Here is a 25,094-nt window from a genome sequence, read left to right on the forward strand (position 1 = left end):
GGATTTTAATCGTTTGACGGCACTACTTATAATGCTAAATATAGTCTATTCTCTGTATATTTCTGTGATTTTTAATTAGGAGCTACAGTTCTGATGAGACTGCATCCATCTCAGAGACAACATCCTCCCAGCTCCTACCTGAAGGTCACGCCCAGGGCGCGGTCCACCAGGACCCTGACGGTGTGCAGGTGTGTGGCGTTCACCGCAACCACTTCCTGTGCGGACAGGAACTCCGGGTTGGCCAGCGGCGCCATGACATCTGCAGTGAGGACGACCTCTTGCGTCTGGGAGCTCACCGGATTGGCCGCGGTCACCTGAAGCGTGGCAGAAGGTTGTCTTCATTGACCCATCATGGGGCAGTTCATTATGGAGGGAGCTGGTCTGGAGAGCCCAGAGCCATAGAATCCAATCCAACTTTATTTGTTAAGCCCAGGGACGGCGCTGCACCGGGGCTAGGGGGTGCTATAGCCCCGTCAAAAATCAGTGTAGCCCCGGTTAAGCCCCTGTGTATCATAGCTGCTTTTACTGAAAAAAAAAAACAGAACCTCTTTATAAAGTAACTGAAGTCGTGAAAATCAATTATTTTCTTAGCACCCCCACCGATCGGTTAAGCTCCCCATTAGCACCGGGAGAGAAAAAAATCAAGCCCTTAGCCCTGGTTAAGCCCTTTGAAACAACCACTGTCGACCAAAGTGCTTCACAGAGAATAAAGTGAAAGCATCACAAATACAAGACAATAAAAACAGCTCAACAGGACAACATAATTGGTAAGGTGAAATACAATAAACTAAGAAAATAAGAAAAGATAAAAGATAAGATAAAAAGATATGATAAGTTTAAGATAAAAGATAAAAAGATAAAAAGATAATGTCAACGTCTTCCTGAGCGTCAAAAGCCAAGGAGAAAAAGATGGGTTTTGACGAGGCATTAAAAACCAGACAGAGAAGAGGCCTCTGTGATGTGCTGGGGCAGATTGTTCCAGAGTTTTGGAGAGTTCACAACCGCAAAAAAAAAAAAAAAAAGCACGACCCCCTCTGAGCTTTCGTGTAGTTCTGGGCACATTCAGGAGCAGCTGACCTGAAAGAGCGTGCGGGTGTGTAGGGGTGTAGAAGCTCAGAGAGGTACGGCGGGGGCAAGGGCATTAAGGGATTGATAGTGTTAGATGATATCAAAGTAGAGAACACGCTGAATCTGACCTTGAGTCTGTAGTCGGCAGGTTTCTTCAGCACCACGTCGTAGGAGTCTCCTACAGAGGTGAACGCCTCCAGCTGGTCCATCACCCAGGTGAACTTCACAGAGGAACCCGTTTCTACTTTGGCTTTGAACGACTAGTAGGAGGGTGAAGACGTTTCAGAGTGAGAGATTGTAGGAGGTATTTTTAGTGGCTGGCCAATCCTTCCAAGGTGTGTGTGTGTGTGCGTGTGTGCGTGCGTGTGCGTGAGTGTAGGCACTTAGATAATGTGCATATGTTGTGGGACTCCCTGCTTGTTTTCCTGCTGATTCACTGCTTTGTTTCCAGTGAAATGGGGGGGGGGGGGGGTGGGGTGTAGGTAGGTACATCCTCACCTGTGCCACGTCGGTCAGGACCCTCTGGTGTCCGGCGGGCTCCACGCTGAGTCCGGTCACCGCCTCGTAGCCCCACACCCTCACACTCACACTCTGGCTGCTCACCGGGTTCACGGCGCTGACCTCCAGGGTGTGCACGCCGGCCGACGGCAGCGTGAAAGTCACAGAGGAGAACCAGGCACCCGGGGACTCTCGCTCGCAACCGGGCCAGGATCCGGTCACCTCCTCTGGGCAGAAGGGTCGAAAGGGCCCCCCCGGAGTCCGGAGCCCCGGAGCCGACCAGGAGCTGCTGGCGTCGGGCCCCCCGGACCTGATCCTCGCCACGCTCAGAACGGGGACGTTGATCTGCAGGTGCAGCCGGTTGTGGGCGTCAGGCCGGGGGTGGACGACCTCCAGTCCCGTGATGCGACCCGGGGGGGGCGGCGGGGGGCGACCGGGACTCGGGGAGACGCCTTCCGGGTCCGAGGTCGTCCGCGTGTCGGGGCGGCGGTCCTCGGCGGCGCCGCCGCGGGGGCGCTCCGTGTTCGGGAAGGCGGGGCTCTTCCCGGGCAAGGCGTCCACGTAGAGCAGCCGCAGGTTGCAGACCACCCCGTCCACCCAGCGGCCCGCCAGCCCCCCCGGGGTGGAGGAGGAGAGGCCTCCTTCCCACCAGCCGCCGCCGCCGCCCTCAGAGCCCCCCAGGGACAGGTAGCTCTGGCGCCAGGGGGAGCCGGAGGACGGCTCGGAGGCGGGACAGTGCACAAAGGTCCCGGCCTGGCGCGTGTGTTGTACGGCCACAACGTCATCCGGATAGACGGAGAACCGCCTGTCAGGCAGAGCCAGCTGTAATGGAAAACACGTTCGCTGAGGCCAAACAATGTAATACTTTGAATACACTGCCGCAAACAAACACCAACAAACAAAAGGCAAAATACAAGAAATGATCAGGCCAGGAGTTTCATTCTTGTTGTCGGATGACGTTGTTTGTCGGCAAACATGTTCGAATGTCGGCCAGCTTTCAGCCGGGCGTTCTCTCGTTCGCTGTGGGTGGTCGTTGGGGCAAGCGTGCCAGCACCAAAAGATGGGCGCACTACTGAACCAAAACAACGCGTACGCTACTGAACTTCATAATAACGCCGACCTACCCGGACCGTCGTCAGTTCACGGACGGCGTCCAGCCGGAGAGGCAGGTCTGCCACCAGGTGGTAGAAAGGCGGCGCGGCGGGGTATCTGGGGGGCAGAGAGTAGTAGCTGAGCCTGGCCCCCGCGGCCGGGGAGCGGTCGTAGGGGCTGCAGGGGCTGGCGACGGGCAGGCAGACCTCCAGCAGGTGGCACCAGTAGAGGCCCACGGCGCAGCCCCCCGTGGTGTTGCACAGGGGGACGTCGGAGCAGCAGCTGAACGGGTTCAGGAGAGCGCTACAGCCTGACGGATGGAGGCAAGGCAGGACGACGTATAGAATGAAGAACAAATAGCACACAACACACAAGGCCACACCTTTAAGACCCCTTTTTCCCCAGAGCTGTCATCGTAGGACAAACACTGATGTCACTCATGACACTCATTTTGGTTCTGCTACTTTTTTAACACAGGCGTAGCCCTGTCTATTTGGTTTAGTTTGTATATGCACTCTAGCACCCCCTGCTGGTGCTATTATGTTTTGTGGAGTATTTTCTACCTAGCACCTGTTTGCAGCTGCCAATTGGCAATCATGGGCTACACCTGGCGGTGTGGGCTACTTAAGCAGACCAGACCCAGGAGGAAACCTCTCCCTCAACACGGAGATTTGCGGTTGGGCTTAAGCCTTGTGTTGTGTGCCCGTGAGGCCACACGTTGACGCACCTAGCCCTAAGCCTCCCACTGCCCAATCAAGGGTAGGACATCTGCTATTAATCTGGACAATAAATGAACACTGTTGAATTGCTGAACTGTTGTAACTAATGATCTGCTGTATCTGAAATGTTATATTACTGATCTGCTGTTTCAACAATAAGTGTACTGTCTACCTCAAAGAAAAGCGGAACCATCATGACCATCTGTTCATAAAAAAGACTGCCATATGTGAGACATCGAAATGCTGAAATATTGGAACTGCTGATACGCGGTTTCGATGCTAAGGATACCAGTGGCCTCCGAAGAAAACGGGAACAATCGTGCACATCTGCTCATGGAAAAAAAAAACGACTTTCAGTGACACTACCATATATGAACAGGACTTCCGAATTTAGTGCGATCATCACATGGAAAATACTGAGATATTGAATTGTTGAACTGCTGAGCTGCTGCGTCAGCAAAAATTGTACCAAAGGGCCCCAGAAGAAAAACAGGAACCTCCATGCCTCTCTACCTCTGATTAAGACTGAATGTAACTGTATCATAACTACGCATGCGCCGGCTGGCGGTTTGTGTATATAATGAGTGTTTAGAATCCACCTAGGTGACTGCTTCTTCCTCTCCTTCCCTTTCTCCCTCTACTAGCTTAGTGAAGTAGCCTCTACGGAGATCCTCTACTTACTTAGTAAGGCAGCCTCTACGGAGATCCTTTTTCCTTATTGCGATTACCACTCTTTAGCTTATTCTTTTCCAGATTTACTGGGATAGCACCCACGCAGAGCCAAGCTGTGACACGGGATTATTTCTATTATATCTAATCTTACTTATATTGTTTATTGATAATTTGTATTGTTGATTGATAATTGATTGTATGGTTTATTGTATGGTTTATTGTAACACTGCTCGTGCAGTCTAATAGACTCAATTGTTGACTCTAATAGATATGCAAAGACAGGAGCGTGTAGACCTCTTACTAGAAACCTTAATGATGATTTAATTTTTTTGACTCTTTTTAATGTAATCGTGATTTTCTGTAACATTTTGTAAAACGGTATTATATAACAGACTCCGTTAACATTTAACCTCTTTTCTCTTGACAATTCTTTTTCTCTGTCATAGTGTAAAACAAGTTTATTGAATCTAAATAAAACTACCTGACTACGTTTTGTAGTAGGCGATTGAATCAGTTCCTCAGTAATTGATCCGGCTCCCCAGTAGGGGCCCGACCGACAGCTCGCAGCTCTCCCAGCCTCCGCACGATAGGTGAGTGGTGCATGACACAAACAAGGTTGATTGTGACTGGTCCGGAGAGTGAGGCAATATAAAGAGGTTCAGACTTGTTCCCCGCATAGGGACTGGGGTGGTAAGAGACGCCACAGAGTTCGATCGAAACGCGTATAGCCTAAATTTAGCTTAACCTCGTAGGGGCTTAAACGAGTGACCTGTGTTGGACACATAGACCAGAGTCTTCCTCCACCGAGCTTAGCCGAGGATCTCTAACACGTACAAAGAGGGCCAGCACAGGTTAAGCCCCGGGGCCGAAGAGAAACCAGTATCTGGTATCCCCCCTCCTAGGCGACGGCTCAGGAGAGGTCTTCCTACCTAGTGCGACTGAATGTTCTCATATAGCCCTCATACTATAAAAACCCATTATAGGTTGGAACACTCGACACTTGCCACCTCGTCCTTTTTTTCAGTCTCCTGCGTCCTCCTCTAATTGTTCGGCCTTTGGCCATTTAGGTCATGGATGACTTTATGCGGGAACCTGAATAAACCCCCACATTTCAGTAGTTGTCGTGTCTGTCCATTCATGGTTGCGCCTAGACAATGGGTCTTAACAAGCCCCAACGTTGACATTGGGTTGGAGGTTCAGACGTTCAATTGATGTGTGCCAAAGCACTAGCAACGGACGATGTCCTCTTCCCTGACTCCCTGGCTGGCTTTACACGACAACGCTCCCGGGTGAAACGGCGACACCGTTTTCGGGGCTTAAAAAACGCAAAAAAAATGAACCCACCCTCCAGAGTGGAAATCTTAAAAACGCTCCACCGTTGCGTTTCCGTCTAAAGGGTCAACAACGCAAAAGTGTGCTCTGAGCTGCTCACGCTGGCTCTCGTCCCGTACGCGTTTACGTCACGTCCATGTGCAGTACGGGCAAACCACAACAAACATGTCGGATTTCACACACTTTTGCGTCACCGTATGCACGCAGATTTCCACCCAAAGACGCTCGTCTAAACGCGGAATGAAAAGTGGGAACGCAACGCCACTTCTGCCGGTTTGTGTTCAGATCGTTGCCGTGTAAAGCCAGCCTTAGTCTGCTAGGTGTGCCCCGGTACGTACAAGCAGCAGACCCACAAACGAGTGCTATGAGTGACACGTCGTGCTTCAGGGACAGCCCTATGAAGGGTCTGTTGCCCGCACACGAGCGCAGAGACCTGGGGGAACGAGGTGGAGCGTCGGACTGCAGTACGGCCTGAGGATCTGCACCCGGGCCAGGCTGGGGAGCGCGCTGGGCTGGACCGCCATCTCCATCGACACCAGAGCCCCCGCGTGGCTGAACCACAAGCCAGGGAAGAGCTGCAGCTGTAGGGCGAGAGAGAGAGAGAGAGAGAGAGAAAGTGAGCGAGTGAGGAAGTGTGTGTGTGTGTGTTCCTTGGACATGTCCTTCCATGTCCAAGGAAGGACATGGAGCCTGGTCACACACACACACACACACACACACACACACACACACACACACACACACACACACACACACACACACACACACACACACACACACACACACACACACACACACACACACACACACACACACAGAGAGGACGGACACACTAAGGGACGGCCAAGGAAGTGATTTATTTGAGCCAAAATGTAATGAACGCATACATAATATAAGGCATGATCCCATCAGAACCGCAGGGAGGGGCTTGGTGGATGAAATGCACCTTGGGTCGCTACTTTTAATAGCTTATTTCCGTCTAATGTATTTTCATACTGATTTATTTTCCAATGAATCCCCATCTCTTTAACAACCATTTAGTGAGGTCCCCCCTTCACTGTAAAGCGTCTTTGAGTGTCTAGAAAAAGCGCTATATAAGTTAAATCTATTATTATTATTATTATTTCCTGTAGCATGTCCCTCCCTGTCTAATGTGGGATCCGGCCGTCCTCCTATCAGAGTTCTTGTGAGACTCCCGTGTGTCTAATGTGGGATCCAGCTGTCCTATCAGAGGTCTGTCAGACCCCTCTGTGTCTTACAGACCTCCACGGTGTGCTGCCCGGTGTCCGGTACGTGGGGCAGGGTGGGCAGCTCTACCCCCGGGTAGACGCCCGTCATGAGGGCCACGCCGACCAGGTAACTGTCCACAGACGGCAAGGAGGCTGAACAGAGAGGAGAGGAGGCTCAAGCACAACACAAACACAACACAAACCATTCACCGAAAGAGCACCTCCAATCTCCACACCCAAAGCTGAGATCACGTCACAAATGTACGTTCTTGATGTCAATGCGTGCATGTGACTTCCTGTGTGTGTTCAGTGTGTTGTCAGGTACAAGAGATCGTTGTCTTGTACTCGTATGTTGTATATGAAAACTTTATTTCAGACTCGGGTGTATACCTCACGTTGAACTTGAGTTGCTTGCGTTCAATACATTCACATTCAGGGCATTTAGCAGACGTTTTTGTTTGTCCAAAGCGACTTACAGTAGGTACATTTGTCAGAAGAAAGAGAAACAACAATATATCTCTGTCGGTACAGTAAGGATGTTCATAGAACATAAGTGCCAAGCACTAACTATCAACTAGGTTAACCCGTTCCCCGTACACAACAGAGATAGCTAGGGTAAGATGCTACACGATGCAAAGTACTATTTTTAAGTGCAAAGGACGTACAACGTACAATAAGTGTGTACACTACATCAAGTGCCAGGATGTACAACATACGATAAGTGCGTAAGAGGGGTAAGGGGGTCCAGGTGGGGGTGACCCCTGACCTCTGAACCCTAGAGGTCAGAGAAGACGCGTACCGTTCACAGCTCCTTCACAGAGGATGGCGTGCAGCTCGCTGCACCCGGCCTGTCGCCGCTGCCCCGGGGCCCCCAGGGCCATCTGAGGGCAGAGCCGGGGGCCCCCGCCGCCGCCCCTCCGTCCACCGGGGCCCTCCGACGCCGTAGCCCCGGGGCCTGGGGGGCCCTCAGGCCCCGCCCCCCTGAGCCACACCCACACACTGGACTTCCTGCTCCGTCAGCAGAAGAGAAATACAAAAAGAAGAGGAAGAGGAATTGTCAATGAAATGTTTCTATTTGTATATATATAACAAATAGAAACATTTCATTGACAATGATATATATATATTGTTTTGTAATGGCCTCAATCAGTCTCAAAGGCCCCCAAAGAGCAAGGAACTATTGCTTAACATGAAACATTTATAATTTCAATAATATAAAATTATAATTAATTATTTATATAAATGAATACAAATAATTAAAAAAACAACAACAAAGGTGCCAGGTAAATAGGGGCGTGGTTAAACGTCATGACGCCCCCTGGCGGTCGGCGCGGGGACTCACATGGGAAAGGAGTGGGTGATGAAGCGCTGGAGCTGGGGTCCCTCCACGACCGCCAGACCCCCGCCGGACCCGGTCTCCCGGCAGACCTGGTGAGCCTCGGACCAGGAGGAGCCCAACCCAGAGAGCCAGTAGCACCGCTGGCCCACCTGGTCTATCTGAGCCCCTTCTGGACAAGGAGCTGCTGTGTCTGGGACAGAATCACGAAGGAGACTTGCATTAGATGGACTAACTGCAGCTAGTCCAATAGACCGGATGGCCTGCGCGCTCTGCTTAATGGTACTTTGTGTAAGAATCCGAAATCAGCCTCGTTACTGACCCCTTGTGGTCGGTAGGAGGAATGCAGCCTGCCCCAGCTCACTCCGTTGGGAGGAGACAATAACTAATGTTAGTTACTATGAACATAAATGAATGATAGGAAAAAACGCATAATGGTAGTGGAGTTACTGGATATTGAACACATAAAATGTACAAATTGAAATGCCAAAAAACATTTTTGGCATTATCCGTGATTAGACGTCACTTCACTTGTTTTTCCCGGCAAAACCGCAAGGTTCAAATATAAGAAATCAGCCCACAGATGATTACAGAGAGTGGATGGAAAGGTCTCATTTTAAAGTTCAACTTGTTGTCTGCATTTTAAAGCAATTCATGCATTTACAATCCTGCATGAAATCCCTTTAACCATATTAACTTAATTATTATATTTCTTTATGATTATGATACATTTATGTAGGCCTAAATGTATTAAATATATGCACGCCTTCATGTTATTGGATAGAATAAATATGACACTTGAAATCAGTGATTTAAAACAACCAGTAAATAAACTGTTCTCAAAAGGCAAAAGTGTTCATTCAAAATGTAAGAACGTCCCTTTGGCATACTAGCAAGTATGACAATAACACCACACATCTATCAACACATTTTCAGCCGACAAAATAAGTTTTTTTGTAAGTTAAAAGTCCTCATCGATAGTAAAGCAAAGCCACCTTCACACGTATTGGGGGTTGTGGACTGAACTGCTAACCTTGTTACAAGTAACCCTGCCACTAGTCTTGAGCCATCTCCCTCTCTCTCCCCCCAGCTCTGACCTCTGGTTCAGACATCAAGAACCACCAAAAGCAAGTGTTTACACACACACACACACACACACACACACACACACACACACACACACACACACACACACACACACACACACACACACACACACACACACACACACACACACACACACACACACACACTGCTGCCCCTCACCTCCAGCGGCACTGGCCCAGACCGCCCACATCGTCCAGAGCAAAGCCCACCTCTGAGCCTCCATCGGTGGGTGTCTGCCCTCACACTACGGCCCGCTGGGCTCACGATGAACCTGAGCTGATCTGGTGGACAGCGATGGCCCTCAGAGAGCGCCTCGGTGCACGGCCGCCGTTCTCAGTTCTCCTCTCCTCAGACCTCACCCTCTCCAGGCTCACCCTTAACGCCTCAGCCCATCCCACGCCCCCCCCCCTCCCCCCCTCTCTCTGATTGTGCCCTGCTCCGGACCATCCTGAGTTATGGCCGTGTCATTGTCTCTGCGACCCTATGGGAGCCCTCTGGGCAACTCGTACCGTGTTGCTGGGCAACAGGCCAGGGAAGCCTCTTCATTACCATGTTGTAAAACCGGCTTTCCCCCCCGGAGAAGCCCCCCCCCCCCTCACTGGGGGCCGGAGGAGGTCTGGTGTGTGAGCATAGCGCCGGGGGTGGGGGGGTGGGGGGGGGTTGGTCAATAACCTGGAGGACCTGAAGTTAGTTTCTATTCGATAGCCAAACACAGTTTTCTAAATTTCCAAAACGTTCCAGGGTACGACTCCCTGGATTTAGTTTGCCTCCCCCCCCCCCCCCCCCCCACACCCCCACCCACCTCCCTAAAATGTCACAGCCGTCCCAGAGACAAAAGCTTTGTGACGCATGTGAAAAAGTAACAGGACTGTTTTTTTTTTTTTCTTTAGATGTGTGGCTGGGGGGGTTGCTTAGCAAGTTGCTAGGAGATCAAACCGATACAGCCTATAGGCTATTTTTGTTTGTTATTTCGAAACTTGTCTCTTTTACTTTCACTTTAGACAAGGGTACATTTTGAGAAAGTCATTCTAACTCACCACCATAATATTTATCCATGTTGGTTGTGATTTTGATAACAAGAGCCATATAACATATATAACATATATGTTATATGTTACATATATGTTAGACCAGCCACAGCAGCAGCAGGTTGATTTCCAGTTAAATCCTTCATGTTATAATTAATATGCGCTCTTAATATGGACATTTATACATATTAGATATTCAAATCAACTCCACAAGTGTATATTTTGTTTTCACGTCCTAAAGCCTTATTTCATGTGTGAATTTTTGAAACAAGTGTAATAAGTGTAAGTAATATTGGTAAGTAAGTCATACTCCATACTTTTCATGATTACCCAGTTTCGTTGTCGGCCGCTGTAATGCTGTAAATCGCCACTAGGTGACACTCTCTCCCCAGGATTTGTGTTTCTGTGGAAGAGAAACAGAAAGTTTGTTGCTGCAACATGGACCTTCAAGCTCACTGCAAGTGCATGTCAAAACATGGCCAGCCATTGCTTGCTGTAGCGGAGCTGGTGGAACCGACTCGAGGCAGGGTTGTGATTAAAGTCAACTTGAAGAGAAAGTAGAAGAGCTGACAGGGAGGGGAACTCCTGCCTTCGTCACTGGGGTTAGGGTTAGGCTGGAGTGAGGGTTTGTTCGGGGAATACCTGACTGCAAGGAGAATGCGGATGTAACGTAGTTAGTTTCTCTTTCATATTTGTGAAGATCAGTCTTAGTCCCAACAGCTAAATCGGAACAAGCCAAACTAAAACCATAGCGGTCCTCCTCACGGAGTTCGTTAACTTCGGGAAGTCAGTTAGACTGTGTGTGTGCGTGCGTGCGTGTGCGTGCGTGCGTGTGCGTGCGTGTGTGTGTGTGTATGTGTTGAAAAAAACAACAACAGTAAATTTAGCCTTTATCTGAGTCGGGGGGGAGATGGATGAAGGTGGGTGTATGTTCACGGCTGCTCGCAAGGGGAACCGAGAGCTCCTCCGGACGTTACTGCTCCATCACTCCGTGGAGGAGAGGAGTGAGCGCGGCCACACGCCGCTGCACGAGGCCGCGCGGGCCGGCGAGCTGGGCTGCGTGCGGGAGATCCTCAGCAGGGCCGGCGAGTACTGATAACCGTCTCTACTTTGTTCGTTTTTCAGGACCGCTAGTTTTATTGCTTCTTTTTATATTCCATGGGCTGCTGCTGTAAACAAGCGAATTTCTCATGTATGGGATGAAATAAAGTTATTATCTTATCTAATCTGTTCTGCCCACAGAATTGTATGTTCAAACTTAAATGCACTTAAATGATTTAATGAATGTAATAGTTAAAACTTATGGTAAGAAAATCTGTGAAAGAAAACACACACACACACACACACACACACACACACACACACACACACACACACACACACACACACACACACACACACACACACACACACACACACACACACACACACACACACACAGAACTGGACTTTTATTTTGAAGTGTGATAGGCTACGTGATGTTTGTACTCGAGATGTATGTACTGTACGATATTGATATCATTTATGATATCATTTATGGGGCTTGGCCGGCAGTCGGCGGCCGTGACATAAAACGACGGTTAGCGTTTTATGTCACGGAAGAAACGCGAGTAAATATTAAAAGACTAGCAAGTGACCGTGTGAATTGAGTGATCTGGGACCAATTTATGAACCCATATTCGTATATCAATAATGTTAACACGCAGATGCACATACAGAAACACAAACATACGTGGACACACACACACACACACACACACACACACACACACACACACACACACACACACACACACACACACACACACACACACACACACACACACACACACACACACACACACACACACACACACACACACACAACTGTATGTGTTCACACACCTAGCACACACCAAGCAGCATTATTCAATACTGTTTAATAGCGACATGCTGTAAAGGAAACTAAGGTTTTGTGTTGTTTCTATTTGCAGTTTCACTCTTGGTATTCCACCATTTAAGAAAGGGAATAAAGGGAGCAAGAAGCTCTGATCCTTTAGTGCTATACCTGAGTTTGGCTTACTGTTATAACTGTGATAACGTACAAGAAGTACCTAACGTGCAGGGAGAGCAGTACAATGGGATACAATAAAGATCTTCTCTATCCATCTCCTTTCCTTATTTTAAAGTTTTCATCATGCCCTTTCACAGCCCTCACAGCTTCTGGCGTCTTCATCGAGTACGTGAACACGACTGCACACAGCGGCCGGACGGCGTTGTTCATGGCCGCAGCCGAGGGCCACACGAACATCGTGAGGCTCCTGGCGAACGCCGGCGCCAACATTAACGCCAAGGACGAATCGGGCTGCACGCCGCTCCTCGCCGGTGAGGACCTCGCCTCGCCGTACTTTGCTTGCTTGCGGTGGGAGGGTGTCGGATGTGATGGGTTTGTTTGTTTTTTTTCCCTGTGTACAGCCGTTTCCAACGATAAACCAGCGACGGCCATGGCGCTCATTAGAAAGGGGGCAGAAGTCCATCTGACAGACGCGTCTCGGCAGTCCTGCCTCCACCTGGCCTCCGCTCAGGTTGTATTTCACACCCTCACCAGCTTGTTTCTAAACACTAGGTGGTGGAAGTTCTAAAAGCACATTCTACTTCTTGAATACAAGTTGTAGAATTATTAATCCACCAGGTATTGGCATAGTATGAAAAGAAAGGATAAAGGGAAACAATTTCAATTTCTGGAAAAGGAAGGAAAAGAAAAAAAAAAGTCTCTCTCGTCCCGTTCCCTTCTCAGGGTTCAAGTAGGCTGGTGTCCATGCTGTTACGCTTTGGTGCGCTCAACCTTCGCGACGTGGAACAGAAGACGGCCATTTATCTGGCAGCGGAGAACGCACACCAAGAATGTCTGGAGATGTTGGCCACTGCAGGTGAGCTCACATCTCACTCTGGCAGCTCGTCGTTCACGGCCAGACAATTCTTGCCACCCTTAAAGGTGCCATGACATGCCACCAGGTGTGGTGTGATTAGCCGTTACAAGCCGTTTTGGAAGCCGTTTTTGGCTAATCACACCACCTGGTGGCATGTCAAGTAGGGCTTTGACTCCGAACTTCGTTATTCGAATATAACATCACTACGGTAGAGCTAAGAAGGTTCTACGAGCGCTTCAGACCAACCTTACCAACGAACGACGTACGAAAGAGATTCGTAGCAAAGAACGTTTCGGGAAACACGCAAAATTTTAAGGTTGAACTTAAAGTAGAGGTTACAAATTCCGGCGCTTTTGTGCATGGTAAGGCTATGTGCACGGTGCACCAACTTTTTTTATGAGATAGAGAGACCCCCTTAAAGATGAAAAGTCGACAAACCCTTCGCCGGCAATTTAGCCTACTATTGAGTTCACTCACCGTGTGCCTAATGCTTTACAACATTTCCACCCTCTCCATCAATCAACATTTTTTTAGGCTTCAGTGAACTATGCTATTGCTTTTATAAATAAATAAACAGTTAAAGTTAGGCGCGGTGTGATACAGAACTCTGATACAAACTGATTGGACGTCATAGCAGTTATGTATATGCCCATTATACAACAGTTAGGAACCAATCAGATCGCTTGATTTAAACCACCCGTTTTATAATAATACATATTCGAATATATTTGAATATTAATATTAATAAACAAACAAACTTCAAATATCATTTTTGGGCAAAAGTCAAAGCCCTAATGTCAAGGCACCTTTAAGGTGCACATTGCCTCCAAAAACTCCCAACATGCAACTACAGAATGTTGACCAATTCTATACCTTAAGCAACAAAAAGTAATCCGACCACAGCCAACCAGCATCAGGTATAGCACACTGACCGGATGTTGGTGTTGGTCGTAGCACGTTTCTTGTTGGCGACCATATATGCTATTGGTCGAATTTGGGGGTCACTTCAGGCTATGTTCTAAAGTTGGATGTTGGAGTTAATTGGGGCAGCGGGCAAGCATCTAGATGCTATTTTGTAAATATCCATTTATAGAGTCCCAACCCCTTGTTGGAGGAGTTCCCTAAACTTTTGGAGTGAAACTTTGTCTTAACTTCGCAAAAGGTGCAAACGTTGACCTCCAAGCAGCAGACGGCAGCACCCCCCTGATGGCGGCCACCAAGGCTCAGTCGGAGCCGTGTGTGGAGGCGCTGCTGAAACGCGGAGCCGATGCTAATGTGTGCAGCGACTTTTGGCCTCAGCTCGCCCTCCATGCTGCCGCCGGACTGGAGAACATCAAGTAAGCTCACGTTAGGAACCCGGAGGTTCCATTGTTACCTGGATATCAATCACAGGTAGAGGGTCTGCAAACATGTGCTGGAGTACACCAGTACCTGTCAAGCAAACTATTCCGAAAATATTCTAATTGAAAAAATCGGTTTATAGTAATTCTTAAGACATTCATGATATATTTTGCTATGTATTTTGCCAATGTTTTGAAGCAGGATATTGGAAACAGTCAAAATAAAGCCTTCGCCATTGAGAATATTTGATTTGTTCTTGTGCATGATATTGGATATTTACACTCCGTATTAACCATGGTGATCACTGGTGTGTACTCACTGGTATAGACTCATTGGTGTGTACTCACTGGTATAGACCTCTGAAGAATAAGTCCCACCTCAGAGGCTCCCGGTTCCCTCGGTCAAATGTCTACGGGAAGCAACATGGAAACAACAGGACTTATTCTTCAGAGGTCTATGGCCCTGACCGACCTGACCTGCATCCGTCTCCCTCCGTCCAATCAGCATCCTGCGGCGGCTGGCGGCGGTGACGGCGCGGGAGCCGGGCAGCGCGGCCGTGTTCGAGGCGGTGGAGCGGCCCAAGATGCTGAAGGCGCTGCTGGAGGCGGGCTTCAGCCCCGAGGCCCCGCCCTTCCCCGACGTCCACGAGGCAGACTCCCCGCTCGGCCTGGTCCTGTCCTGCATGGTGGACGACCCGATGCCTGATGCCCAATGCCTGTAAAAAAAAAATACAATACACCCGGTAAACATATAGTTCACCAGCTGTAGGGAGAGAGAGGGAGAAAGTGAGCAAGCGAGAGAGTGAGTGAGTGAGCGAGCGAAGACAATTTACACCTAGTAAACACTGTTGACGACACGTTAGTCAAGGTGAAGAGAAAAGATAGTGTTTTATTATTAATCATTTGAGAGGCGAACATTGTTTCCACTCCAAACCGGTGACATATGAAGCATTCCAACGGGTCTACGGTCTGAGGACCCCCTGGACTACGGTCTATACTCTGGTCTACGGTCTACACTCCTGAGGACCCCCTGGAGGGCCTACGTGAAACGAGTCGCTGAGAGGATGAGGGTCGACTTGCCTCCTTGTTTTATGCGCTACCAAAAAAACCCTCGCTGAAATCCCAACTAATACGCTAAAGTGACTTTTATTAGTGAAAAATAATCAATTTCTGACAAGGTCCACAAAGTATAATCAAAGTGATAATGACAGTGATCAAATGTTGCAACGGCGCGGGAGCCGGAGTCAAAAGACTTTCAAAAGACAAAACAGGTGCTTAACGGTTATTGAATAACCGACCATAACCCTGTGAGCCAGCTCTCCATCACACCGCAAGCACCAACAGAACCTCACAAACCCTAACAAAGGACCAGTGCTGTGTTCCAATATACTATCCGTACTCACTATGCTTATTTTGAGTACGTAGGGCTGCGTTCCAATTCAGATCGGGGCGAAAAGTACTGAAAGGACCCGGATGGTGTACTCAAAACGGCCAAACCGCGAAGTGTGTGTGTGTTCAAAGCGGGATGTTTTGTCAGGGTTGGGAATCGAGCCCGGATCTCCAGATCCACAGTTCTACTCCAAACCCAGTGGGAAACAAGGAGGGTGTAGACTCAAGTGCAGAGACGGCTTAATTTAGTGTTATTTATTGTAACCAATTCCTTGGGCAAAAACACAGAAGATCATAGAAGTCCAAAGTCAAAAATCTAACAAAGGCAAAATTCCAAAAAGAAAACTATACTATACTACATAGGTAGACTCTTGGTCAAAACACAAAGAAATCAAAGCGTCGTACCAAAGGGGCAAATCCGAGTGGGTAATCCAGAGAACAGGCAGGGGGGTCAAAACACAGTGAATCAATAGTAATCTATCTTTCAAGGCTAGGCTCGGGTCAGATGTGCCACGAAGTGGCACATCAAAGACTAAGCACAGAACATTGTCAAAGGAAGGGCTTAAATACATGGCTTGATTGGTCATGTGACGGGGGAAACGAGACACAGGTGACAGGAGTAATTGGGACTGCAGGGGAACAGGAAATGCCTAAATAACATATGTGCGGCCACTAGGTGCCGCCAGAGTCCAAAATGCCAATATATGTCTCAGAACCATGACATGTTCATTGCGGGGGAGGGGTCGCGGCGGGGCAGTCGGCGACCGAAAAATCAGCGTACTTCAGCGTACTTAAGTGAGTGCGGATAGTGCACTACGTTTAAAGGTCCCGTGGGTGTGATGTCACAAGGGGCAGATTTCCAAAACGGCTTGTAACGGCTAATTACGCCACACCTGGTAGCATGTCATGGGACCTTTTAAGTGCACTCATGGAAGTATGGATATCGGAACACAGCACATGAAATGATTCCTGGCTCCTCCCCCTCCCCCCCCCCCCCCCCACTCCTCCCATATTCCAGTGAGTCCATGAGCCTCCTGATGCGGGCGGGGGCCCTGTTGACGGAGGAGTGCTGGCATCAGACTCTGTGCGTTCCAGGGGTGCTGGAGCTGCTGCTGGACCAGCGGTGCAAGGACCAGGGGGAGGGCCCCGGGGCCCGCCCGCTGCTGTCTGACGTGGAGCTGGAGGCCCTTGTGTGCTTGGCGCCTTTCCTCGCCACGGAGGCGGGCTCTTGGCTCCCGGCGCTAGTGGAGAGCGGGCTGGACCCCAAGGCTCTGCTGGAGCCGGACTTGTAAGCCCGCCCCTCTCCGTGTCTTCTCCATCAGTGTTCCGCCCGTCTGTAGAAAGGACTTTTCTCATCCTTTACGGGGCAGTTTTTATTAAAGGACAATTCCGGTATTTTGAACATTGAGCCCCCTTTCTGGGTTGTCTAGGATGAAATGCGAGTGGTTGACACCGAAATTTGGTGTCAAACATGATGTCTTAATAGCTCCAGGCTCTGTCGATGTTGTTTTGATCTGTCTGCTTTGTCGTCCCCACCTAGTTTGAAGGAAGCCCCCGGCGACGTGCTGACCTACCTCCTGGAGATGGTGGACTGGTCCGCCCTGTCCCGGCCGCTCAGAGACGTCCTGGAGGAGCGGCAGAAGATGAAGACCTGGACGCCTCCCGCTCACCTCGGTCAGCACCACACACACACTGCATTATTTATATTATATTATGTATTACATTAGGGCTGGGCAAAGATTACGTTTTAATCGCGATTAATCGCATAGTATTGTTGAGTTAACTCGTGATTAATTACACTTTTAAAATGATATTTTAAATCCACTCCAATTTAAGTTAATTGAGATTATCAAATGGAATGACACGTTATCATTCATACCAAATGTACTTAATGAGCAAAAACTAGACCAAGTGATCTTGAGAGAGTTTTATTGACTCACTCAGTGGGGGTTGAATGTGAAACTTACGGAACACCACCGATTTGGGAATTGTAAACAGGCAGTTAATTAGTAAACAGGCAGTTAATTAGTAAACAGGCAGTTAATTAGCACAATTGTAAACCAACACTTACTACAAGTGTAGTTAAATTCAAATGATTTCTGATATGAATGTTAACATTCTGTGGGCAAAACTTTTCAAAATCAGTAAAAAAAAAAGAAAAAAGACAACGTGCATTAATGCGTCAATTTGTATTAATCACGTAAAATAAAATTGCGTTAACGCGTTATTAACGCGTTAACTTGCCCAGCCCTATATTATACATATATATATATATATACGATCCCACCTCCGCACCACACACTGCGCTGCTTTGTCTAATTCAAAGTGTGCGTGTGCGTGTGCGTGTGCGTGTGTTCATGTAGAGGGGGTCCCCCCGCTCTTCCACCTGTGCCGACTGCGGCTGCGGGCCCACCTGGGTCCAGACGTGCTGATGAGGAGCAAGGCGGTCACCCAGCTGCCCGTTCCTCTTCTTCTGCACGACCACCTGCTGTTCGCTGACATCAAAGCACCAGGGGACACTCCCTCGGGGTCACCATCCGACTAAGACCTGGGTCGGTCCTGTTCAGTAATCCGATCGATGGACATTTTGGGAGTGGTTTTATCGTGTATTATAGTATATATATATATATATATATATATAGTGTATATCATTCAGTTTGTGTATATAGTGTTAAAAATGGCTACTGGTTCATCTTGTGTGTTAATAATAAGCGTGTGATAATTATTGATTCAAAAGAAAACGTTCTGCCCCAAAGAAAATGTTAAGTTAAAATGTAAAACTGGTTCTGTGTTTGTATCGCGTATATACTTCTGCCGGGTCGCTTTCAATAAATAATCTGTTCAGTGAAACTTGTTTGTCATTTTCAAGGCAGAAGACGTTTTGCTGTTGTTTGTGTGTGGGTCCAGAGGATTCCGTCAGAAAGCATATTTGTTTTTGGTCCCGCCTACAAGACGCTGATTGGCTGTGAAGCTTCACACAGTGTTCAGGAGATGGTCAAAATGTACCAGTGTGTAACATGTACTTGGTAACTAGTCGCTGATCCGTTTAAATAAATGACCGATCCCAGACAAGTCATTTTACATTTATTTTATTCATGACAGGATATGATAGAAACCACAAAGTTAAAACCATCAACATCATCTAAATATTAAGGCTATAGAAAGAAGCAAAAATACAGCACACTGCTAAACTACAATCTTTAAAAAATAAAAATCAGTGTAGAGATAATCTTACAAAGATTGCATAATATACAGAACCATTATAAAACATTTCCCAGAAATAGTGCAATTGTACCTCCACCAAGGAAAAACAACTACTCAAATTGAAATACCAATCGCCCTGTAATGCCATTGTTGTATGGAGGCAAGGAGTGTTTTTCTGGATGCGTTTTCTTGTGGATCTGGTAGCAGGCGTTCGAGGAGTGCAAAGAAAGTCGATGTTACTTGTGTGGCTACATCTGATTCAAAGGGACGCAGAAATCGTCAAGTTGGACAGAGACAAGAATCGCAAAATTTACAGAATGTTTGACGCAAAAGGAACACACTAGCATTGCACATGAGGATAAAAAAATAATAATCCATCCCATGTTCTCAGTTGTTCTGTAAGAGCCACTCATTTAGTATACTGCAAATAAAAAATCTCAGTGGTTATTTCCAGCTGCATGCATTAAAGAAAGTAATCCTTGAATATGATCCAAATCGCTTTTGTAATCGTGTCCCTCGCCCTGCATCATATTTGCTCCATATCCGTGTGACCAATCAATTGTGAATTGTTGCAAAGTGAGAGCCAACTGAAACGTCAGCTAGACATTTGTATTATGATTCGACATAATAATCAAATTAACGAAACACTTTCAGCCGTAGCCTTTAATACCCCCAGAAATCAAATGTAAAGAACGATGGTTATGGCTGACCCCAAAACCACACCTGGCCAGGAATGCACTGAAGAAGCGGCTGACGTTAAAGGTGATCGTTAGCTCAATACAAACGGCTAATGACGGCCGTCCCCAGGGATGTCCACATCAGCCATCTGCACCTTAAGCACGGCCGGCCCTTTCCGTGACTTTCTCCAAGTCCAGAAGGAAACATGAACGGTAAGAACAAATGAGAACGATATAATATAAACTCCAACATGTGAGCACTGTTAGGGTGAGAGGGGGGGGGTCACCACTGTTAGGGTGAGGGGGGGGGGGTGGGGGTGACCACTGTTAGGGGGGGGGGGGGGGGCGTTAGGGCTCTCTGAAACAGTCAAGCAGAAATAAACGTGACATCAGAGTATCAGAGTCGAGCAGAGACTGCTGCCGACCTGGAGAAGTTGCTCAGAGTTATGCGGTAACGTTTGAACAAGCCGGCCGCCGTTAGCATCATGCTGTTATCAAAAGAGTTGCTCATGCCAGGCATTGATCTTTTTTTTTTTTAAAAGGAGTCAAATCACAAACAGAACCGGGCGATTGCCTCAGTGGCTTTGGAGCGCTTTGTGTAAAGAAGGCTCCTGCATGGTTCATCTGACCCTCGTTAGAAACGGATCTTAGACTCGTGCGCGCAGGCAAGACACACATCCAAAGTGGATTCATCTCACGCACGCACGTATTTACATGTTTATAGCATGGGGACAAACACACACACACACATACACACACCATTCCAGTTAGATAAATGTACCAAAACGTGTCGTGTGTGTTTAAAAGTGGCACCAAAGTGAAACGGTGACGACTAGCTACACATAGTACTTTGATCTGCCCAGCGGAGAAGGAGCGAAAACACACACACACACACACACACACACACACACACACACACACACACACACACACACACACACACACACACACACACACACACACACACACACACATCCCTTTAAATACAATTGATGTCTCCGCAACTGAGGACGGCATTCGTGACAAATGTCGCACGCGTGTGCGCTACATGTACTGCTGTGCATATTCTGTGGCTCTCCGCCCACGGGACCGCTGCCCCCGTCGAGGGAGACACGGCAGCAGGCGTTTAACCCAAAACCCGAACGAAAGATACGCAAATGATAAAGATAATACAGCCTTCTCTCTGGCTTGCATGCTGCGAAGAAGAAGAAGAGAACCGCCGCATCTTCTACTACTGTCTGGATTTGCGCTCGTTTGCAATGACTGCGAGGAACCACTGGAGGTCACCGCAGGCCTCTCGCCCTCGCTCCACCGCTGTAGGGTCGGCCTGGAGCGCATTCCTCCAGACAGTTTCACTGTTCTTCCGTTCCTAAGCGTTTATTCACATGCTACTGACCCCGTGTAGAAACCCCTCCCCCGTGTCAAAGCGTGTCAAAGCGTGTCAAAGCGTGTCAAAGCGTGTCAAAGCGTGTCAAAGCGCTGTGTTCACAATGTGTGTGGAGTGGTTTAAAGACGTGCTGCTTTGGTACTCTGTGGATCGAGGACGGACCAGTGTTAGACGACACACAAACACACACAGACACACACACACACACACACACGCACACACAGATAGTTTCACACACAGATAGCTTCCCAAGGGGCCACGAGCTGAAGAGTAGAGCGAGCGCATGTGGAACTACTGATTCCCCGTCTTCAACAGACACAATAAGAAAAGCATACACATCATATTTAGTCATATAATCCATAGATCTATAGTTTTTTTCTTTTGACCGACCCATTTCAAACAACAATAATAATAATAATAATAATACAAAAGAGCAGACAATACAAAGTGTGTTTTCAATAAAGGCCCAATAAAGTCCCAAGACACACACACACACACACACACACGCACACACACACCTGGATGCTCTTTCTCCAAACCAGGGTCCTGCCAGTTCCAGTGGTCCTTGTGGCTGGATGGAGGGAGAGGGGGGAGGGGTGGGGGCGGAGTGGAGTGTGTTGAGGTGTGTCACCCCCCCCCCCCCCCTCCCCTGGCCCCTCCGCTGCCAGTAGGGGGGCGGCGGCGGCGGCGCTCAGAGCTGCTGCACCATGCTGTCGGGCTGGTTGGGCGGAGCGGCTCCGTCTGGGTGGAGGCGCTGCCACTGGAAGGTGGTGCTGAGGGAGCCCCCCTCGTCCTCCTCCTTCTCCTGCTCCTTGGCGAACTCCATGAACACCTGGAGGGAGGAGGAGGGAGGAGGAGGAGACGAGGAGGTGAGACCGGGGGGGGGGGGAGAACGCCACAGGAGGGACGGGAAGAAGAAGAAGAAGAAGAAGAAGAAGAAGAAGAAGAAGAAGAAGAAGAAGAAGAAGAAGAAGAAGAAGAAGAAGAAGAAGAAGAAGAAGAAGAAGAAGAAGAAGAAGAAGAAGAAGAAGAAGAAGCCGGGGACCACTTGCCTGCTCCAGCGTCGACTGGGAGAAGTTGTAGCCCTCGAAGTTGAAGGATTGCTTCGCTGTGAAGGTGAAGACGACAAAAGAATTAAAGAAGATTTGAACGGTTGGAGAGAGATAATTAAGCCCAAAGTACACTACTTCCGTAATCCGTAATCCGACCCCGTAACTACGGAGACCCCCTCGAGCATTCGCAGTCCTCCGTCGGGATGTCGGATACGCGGTGCAACACGCCGCCCCATCGATCTCTTACATGCTGACTGGTAACCGTGTAAATAGTGTTGAAAATAAACTTCCAAAGTTTTTCAAATCTTATTTGGTGTTTTATTGGTCCTTAATGTGCAAAGTAAACAACGTCCAAAGTAAATAAGGTGCAACGTCAAACCGGGGAAAGTGATTCCGGAAATGATTTTGTCAGAGGACCAATCACGGCCCTTGCCGTCTCCGTTGCGTCGACTCGCTTGGATACGCACGTGGAGCTACGGAGAGGGTCTCTCCGACAGGCTCTCCGTCGACGGAGAGGGCTCTCCGTGTCTACGTACAGCACTTAACGGAGTAGAATAAATCCACCTTTAGAAACCCATTTATTGAGGGTCAGAAGGGGCGAGATGGCGAGGTCATGTTGGGTAGAGGTGTGTGTGTGTGCGTGTGCGTGCGCGTGCGTGCGTGTGTGCGTGCGTGTGCGTGCGGTGTGACTCACCACTCTCCAAACAGGAGAACGCATTGGACAGCGACTGCACGTCCTCCATGGGGATCTTGTAGACCATGAGCGTGGTGAAGCTGGGAGACAGAGACTCACGTCAGCACACGTGTCCCTGCTCTACCCAGACGCTCCGCTCAGAGGTGCAGGAGGTCCTTTGCCCCCACAGCGATCAGACTCTTTAATAAGAGCTGTTGACTACACATGATGGTGGTGATTTACTCTGTGACTATGGTGTCCTTTCAGTGTCTATGTGGTGCATGTCTATTTGTTGCTGTGGTGTGTGTTGTATTGTATGTGTTGTGTTGTATTGTATTATTGTTGCATGTTGTACTGTGCCCTGTCTTGATGTATTCTGTTGATTGTTTGTTGTTGTTGTTGTTGTTGTGTGAAGTACCTTCGTGGCAAAATAATTTCCCCTCTTGGGGATTATTAAAGTGCAATCAATCAATTAAAATCAGCATCTCATCACATCAACATCTCATCTCACGGTGACGTCAGCCCAAAACAAACCAGACAAATATTTGGGCCTTAACACACACACACACGCACACACACGCACGCACACACACACACACGGGGGGGGGGAGTCAGGGGGAGTCAGGGGAGGAGTCAGGGAGGAGTCAGGGAGAGTCAGGGAGGAGTCAGGGAGAGTCAGGGAGAGTCAGGGAGGAGTCAGGGAGAGTCAGGGAGAGTCAGGGAGAGTCAGGGAGGAGTCAGGGAGGAGTCAGGGAGAGTCAGGTAGGAGTCAGGGAGAGTCAGGTAGGAGTCAGGGAGAGTCAGGGAGAGTCAGGGAGAGTCAGGGAGAGTCAGGGAGAGTCAGGGAGGAGTCAGGGAGGAGTCAGGGAGGAGTCAGGGAGCGGGGGTGGGGGGGGGGGGTCTTCACCTCTCCTGTCTGACGGCGTGGGGGAAGATGCGCAGGATCTCGTGGTGCAGGAGGGCGGCGGGCGGCGGCCCGGCGGACTCCTCCCTCAGCTTCACCTCCAGGCTGTAGCCCCGGCCATAGCGCGCCTTCAGGGTCTGGATGGACCCGATGCACCTGGGGGGGGGGGGGAGGGGGGGGGAGAGAGTCACGCCTCGTACACCAGATCCACAGGAACCAGGTCGTCACGCCGCACTGTTGAAGGCAACCGGCTGTGACCACTGTGAGGGTGAGGGGGGGTTAGGGTGAGGGGGGGGGTGGGGTTAGGGTGGGGTTAGGGTTAGGGGGGGTGGGGTTAGGGTGAGGGGGGGTGGGGTTAGGGTGGGGTTAGGGCGAGGGGGGGTGGGGGTGGGGTTAGGGTGGGGTTAGGGTGAGGGGGGGTGGGGTTAGGGTGGGGTTAGGGTGGGGTTAGGGTGAGGGGGGGGTGGGGTTAGGGTAGGGTTAGGGTGAGGGTGGGGGGGGTGGGGTTAGGGTGGGGTTAGGGTGGGGTTAGGGGGGGGTGGGGTTAGGGTGGGGTTAGGGTGGGGTTAGGGCGAGGGGGGGTGGGTGGGGTTAGGGTGGGGGGGGGGGTTAGGGTGGGGTATAACGAGGCCGTCCTCCCACACCTCAGCTGTCCTGACACCATGATGGCCACGCGGTCGCAGACGGCCTCCGCCTCCTCCATGTAGTGGGTGGTGATGACCGCCCCGCGCTGCCGGTCCCGGAACGCAGAGCGGATGGCCCGCCTGGAACACACACACACACACACACACACACACACACACACACACACACACACACACACACACACACACACACACACACACACACACACACACACACACACACGTAGCTCCACCCATCAGGGAACATCAACCCATACAGTTAGCTCCTCCCATACAGTTAGCTCCGCCCATAAAGTTAGCCCCACCCATACAATTAGCTCCTCCCATACAGTTAGCCCCTCCCATACAGTTAGCCCCTCCCATACAGTTAGCTCCTCCCATACAGTTAGCTCCTCCCATACAGTTAGCTCCTCCCATACAGTTAGCCCCTCCCATACAGTTAGCCCCTCCCATACAGTTAGCTCCTCCCATAAAGTTAGCCCCACCCATACAGTTAGCCCCACCCATACAGTTAGCTCCTCCCATACAGTTAGCCCCTCCCATAAAGTTAACCCCACCCATACAGTTAGCTCCTCCCATCAGTCTGGCTCCGCCCCGGAGGAGGTGACGTCCAATGGGCTCTCACCACATGCGCTGTTTGGACTTGGGGTCCATCCCGGCCGAGGGCTCGTCCAGCAGCACGATCTGGGGGTTACCCAGCATGCTCAGCGCGAAGCACAGCTGGGGAGACAACAGGGGACAGGTGAGGTGAAGGGGCGCTTCAGGTGAAGGGGCGCTTCAGGTGAAGGGGCCCTTCAGGTGAAGGGGCCCTTCAGGTGAAGGGGCGCTTCAGGT

At 49.5% G+C, this 25,094-nt stretch overlaps 4 protein-coding genes across 4 annotated transcripts in view; 1 reads left to right on the forward strand and 3 right to left on the reverse strand.

Annotated features, from left to right (window-relative positions):
• pkd1b (polycystic kidney disease 1b) overlaps positions 1-6,743 on the reverse strand; it is a gene marked incomplete at its 3' end in the record, with an annotated part of 39,159 nt that extends 32,416 nt beyond the window's left edge. Inside the window, 6 exon segments of the mRNA XM_084475657.1 lie at positions 139-314; positions 1,197-1,328; positions 1,567-2,388; positions 2,691-2,968; positions 5,815-5,962; positions 6,645-6,743. Coding sequence (XP_084331783.1) covers positions 139-314; positions 1,197-1,328; positions 1,567-2,388; positions 2,691-2,968; positions 5,815-5,962; positions 6,645-6,719 — 1,631 coding nt within the window. The 5' untranslated portion in view covers positions 6,720-6,743.
• Positions 6,744-7,392: 649 nt separating this feature from the next.
• LOC311355831 (uncharacterized protein) lies at positions 7,393-9,311 on the reverse strand (the record flags this gene model as incomplete). The annotated part of the gene is made up of 3 exons (XM_084475658.1): positions 9,213-9,311; positions 7,953-8,139; positions 7,393-7,618 (listed from the first exon to the last, which is right to left on the reverse strand). Exons 1-3 carry the CDS (start codon positions 9,274-9,276, stop codon positions 7,393-7,395), a joined length of 477 nt encoding a protein of 158 aa, XP_084331784.1. The 5' UTR covers positions 9,277-9,311.
• Positions 9,312-10,557: 1,246 nt separating this feature from the next.
• On the forward strand, positions 10,558-18,687 carry LOC311355883 (ankyrin repeat and SOCS box protein 3-like). Its single transcript, XM_084475701.1, has 9 exons — positions 10,558-11,166; positions 12,272-12,445; positions 12,536-12,645; positions 12,858-12,990; positions 14,153-14,327; positions 14,836-15,048; positions 16,738-17,007; positions 17,260-17,393; positions 18,083-18,687. Exons 1-9 carry the CDS (start codon positions 10,992-10,994, stop codon positions 18,262-18,264), a joined length of 1,566 nt encoding a protein of 521 aa, XP_084331827.1. The 5' UTR covers positions 10,558-10,991; the 3' UTR covers positions 18,265-18,687.
• Positions 18,688-19,949: 1,262 nt separating this feature from the next.
• Positions 19,950-25,094, reverse strand: part of abca5 (ATP-binding cassette, sub-family A (ABC1), member 5) — a 36,795-nt gene continuing 31,650 nt past the window's right edge. Inside the window, exons 33-38 of the mRNA XM_084475441.1 lie at positions 24,886-24,980; positions 24,261-24,380; positions 23,620-23,772; positions 22,734-22,813; positions 22,040-22,095; positions 19,950-21,819 (exon numbers count right to left, since the gene is read on the reverse strand). Coding sequence (XP_084331567.1) covers positions 21,679-21,819; positions 22,040-22,095; positions 22,734-22,813; positions 23,620-23,772; positions 24,261-24,380; positions 24,886-24,980 — 645 coding nt within the window. The 3' untranslated portion in view covers positions 19,950-21,678. The remainder of the gene's footprint in view (positions 21,820-22,039; positions 22,096-22,733; positions 22,814-23,619; positions 23,773-24,260; positions 24,381-24,885; positions 24,981-25,094) is intronic.

Source organism: Micromesistius poutassou, assembly GCF_964030765.1.
Source record: "Micromesistius poutassou genome assembly, chromosome: 11".
In the NCBI taxonomy this organism is placed as follows: Eukaryota; Metazoa; Chordata; class Actinopteri; order Gadiformes; family Gadidae; genus Micromesistius; species Micromesistius poutassou.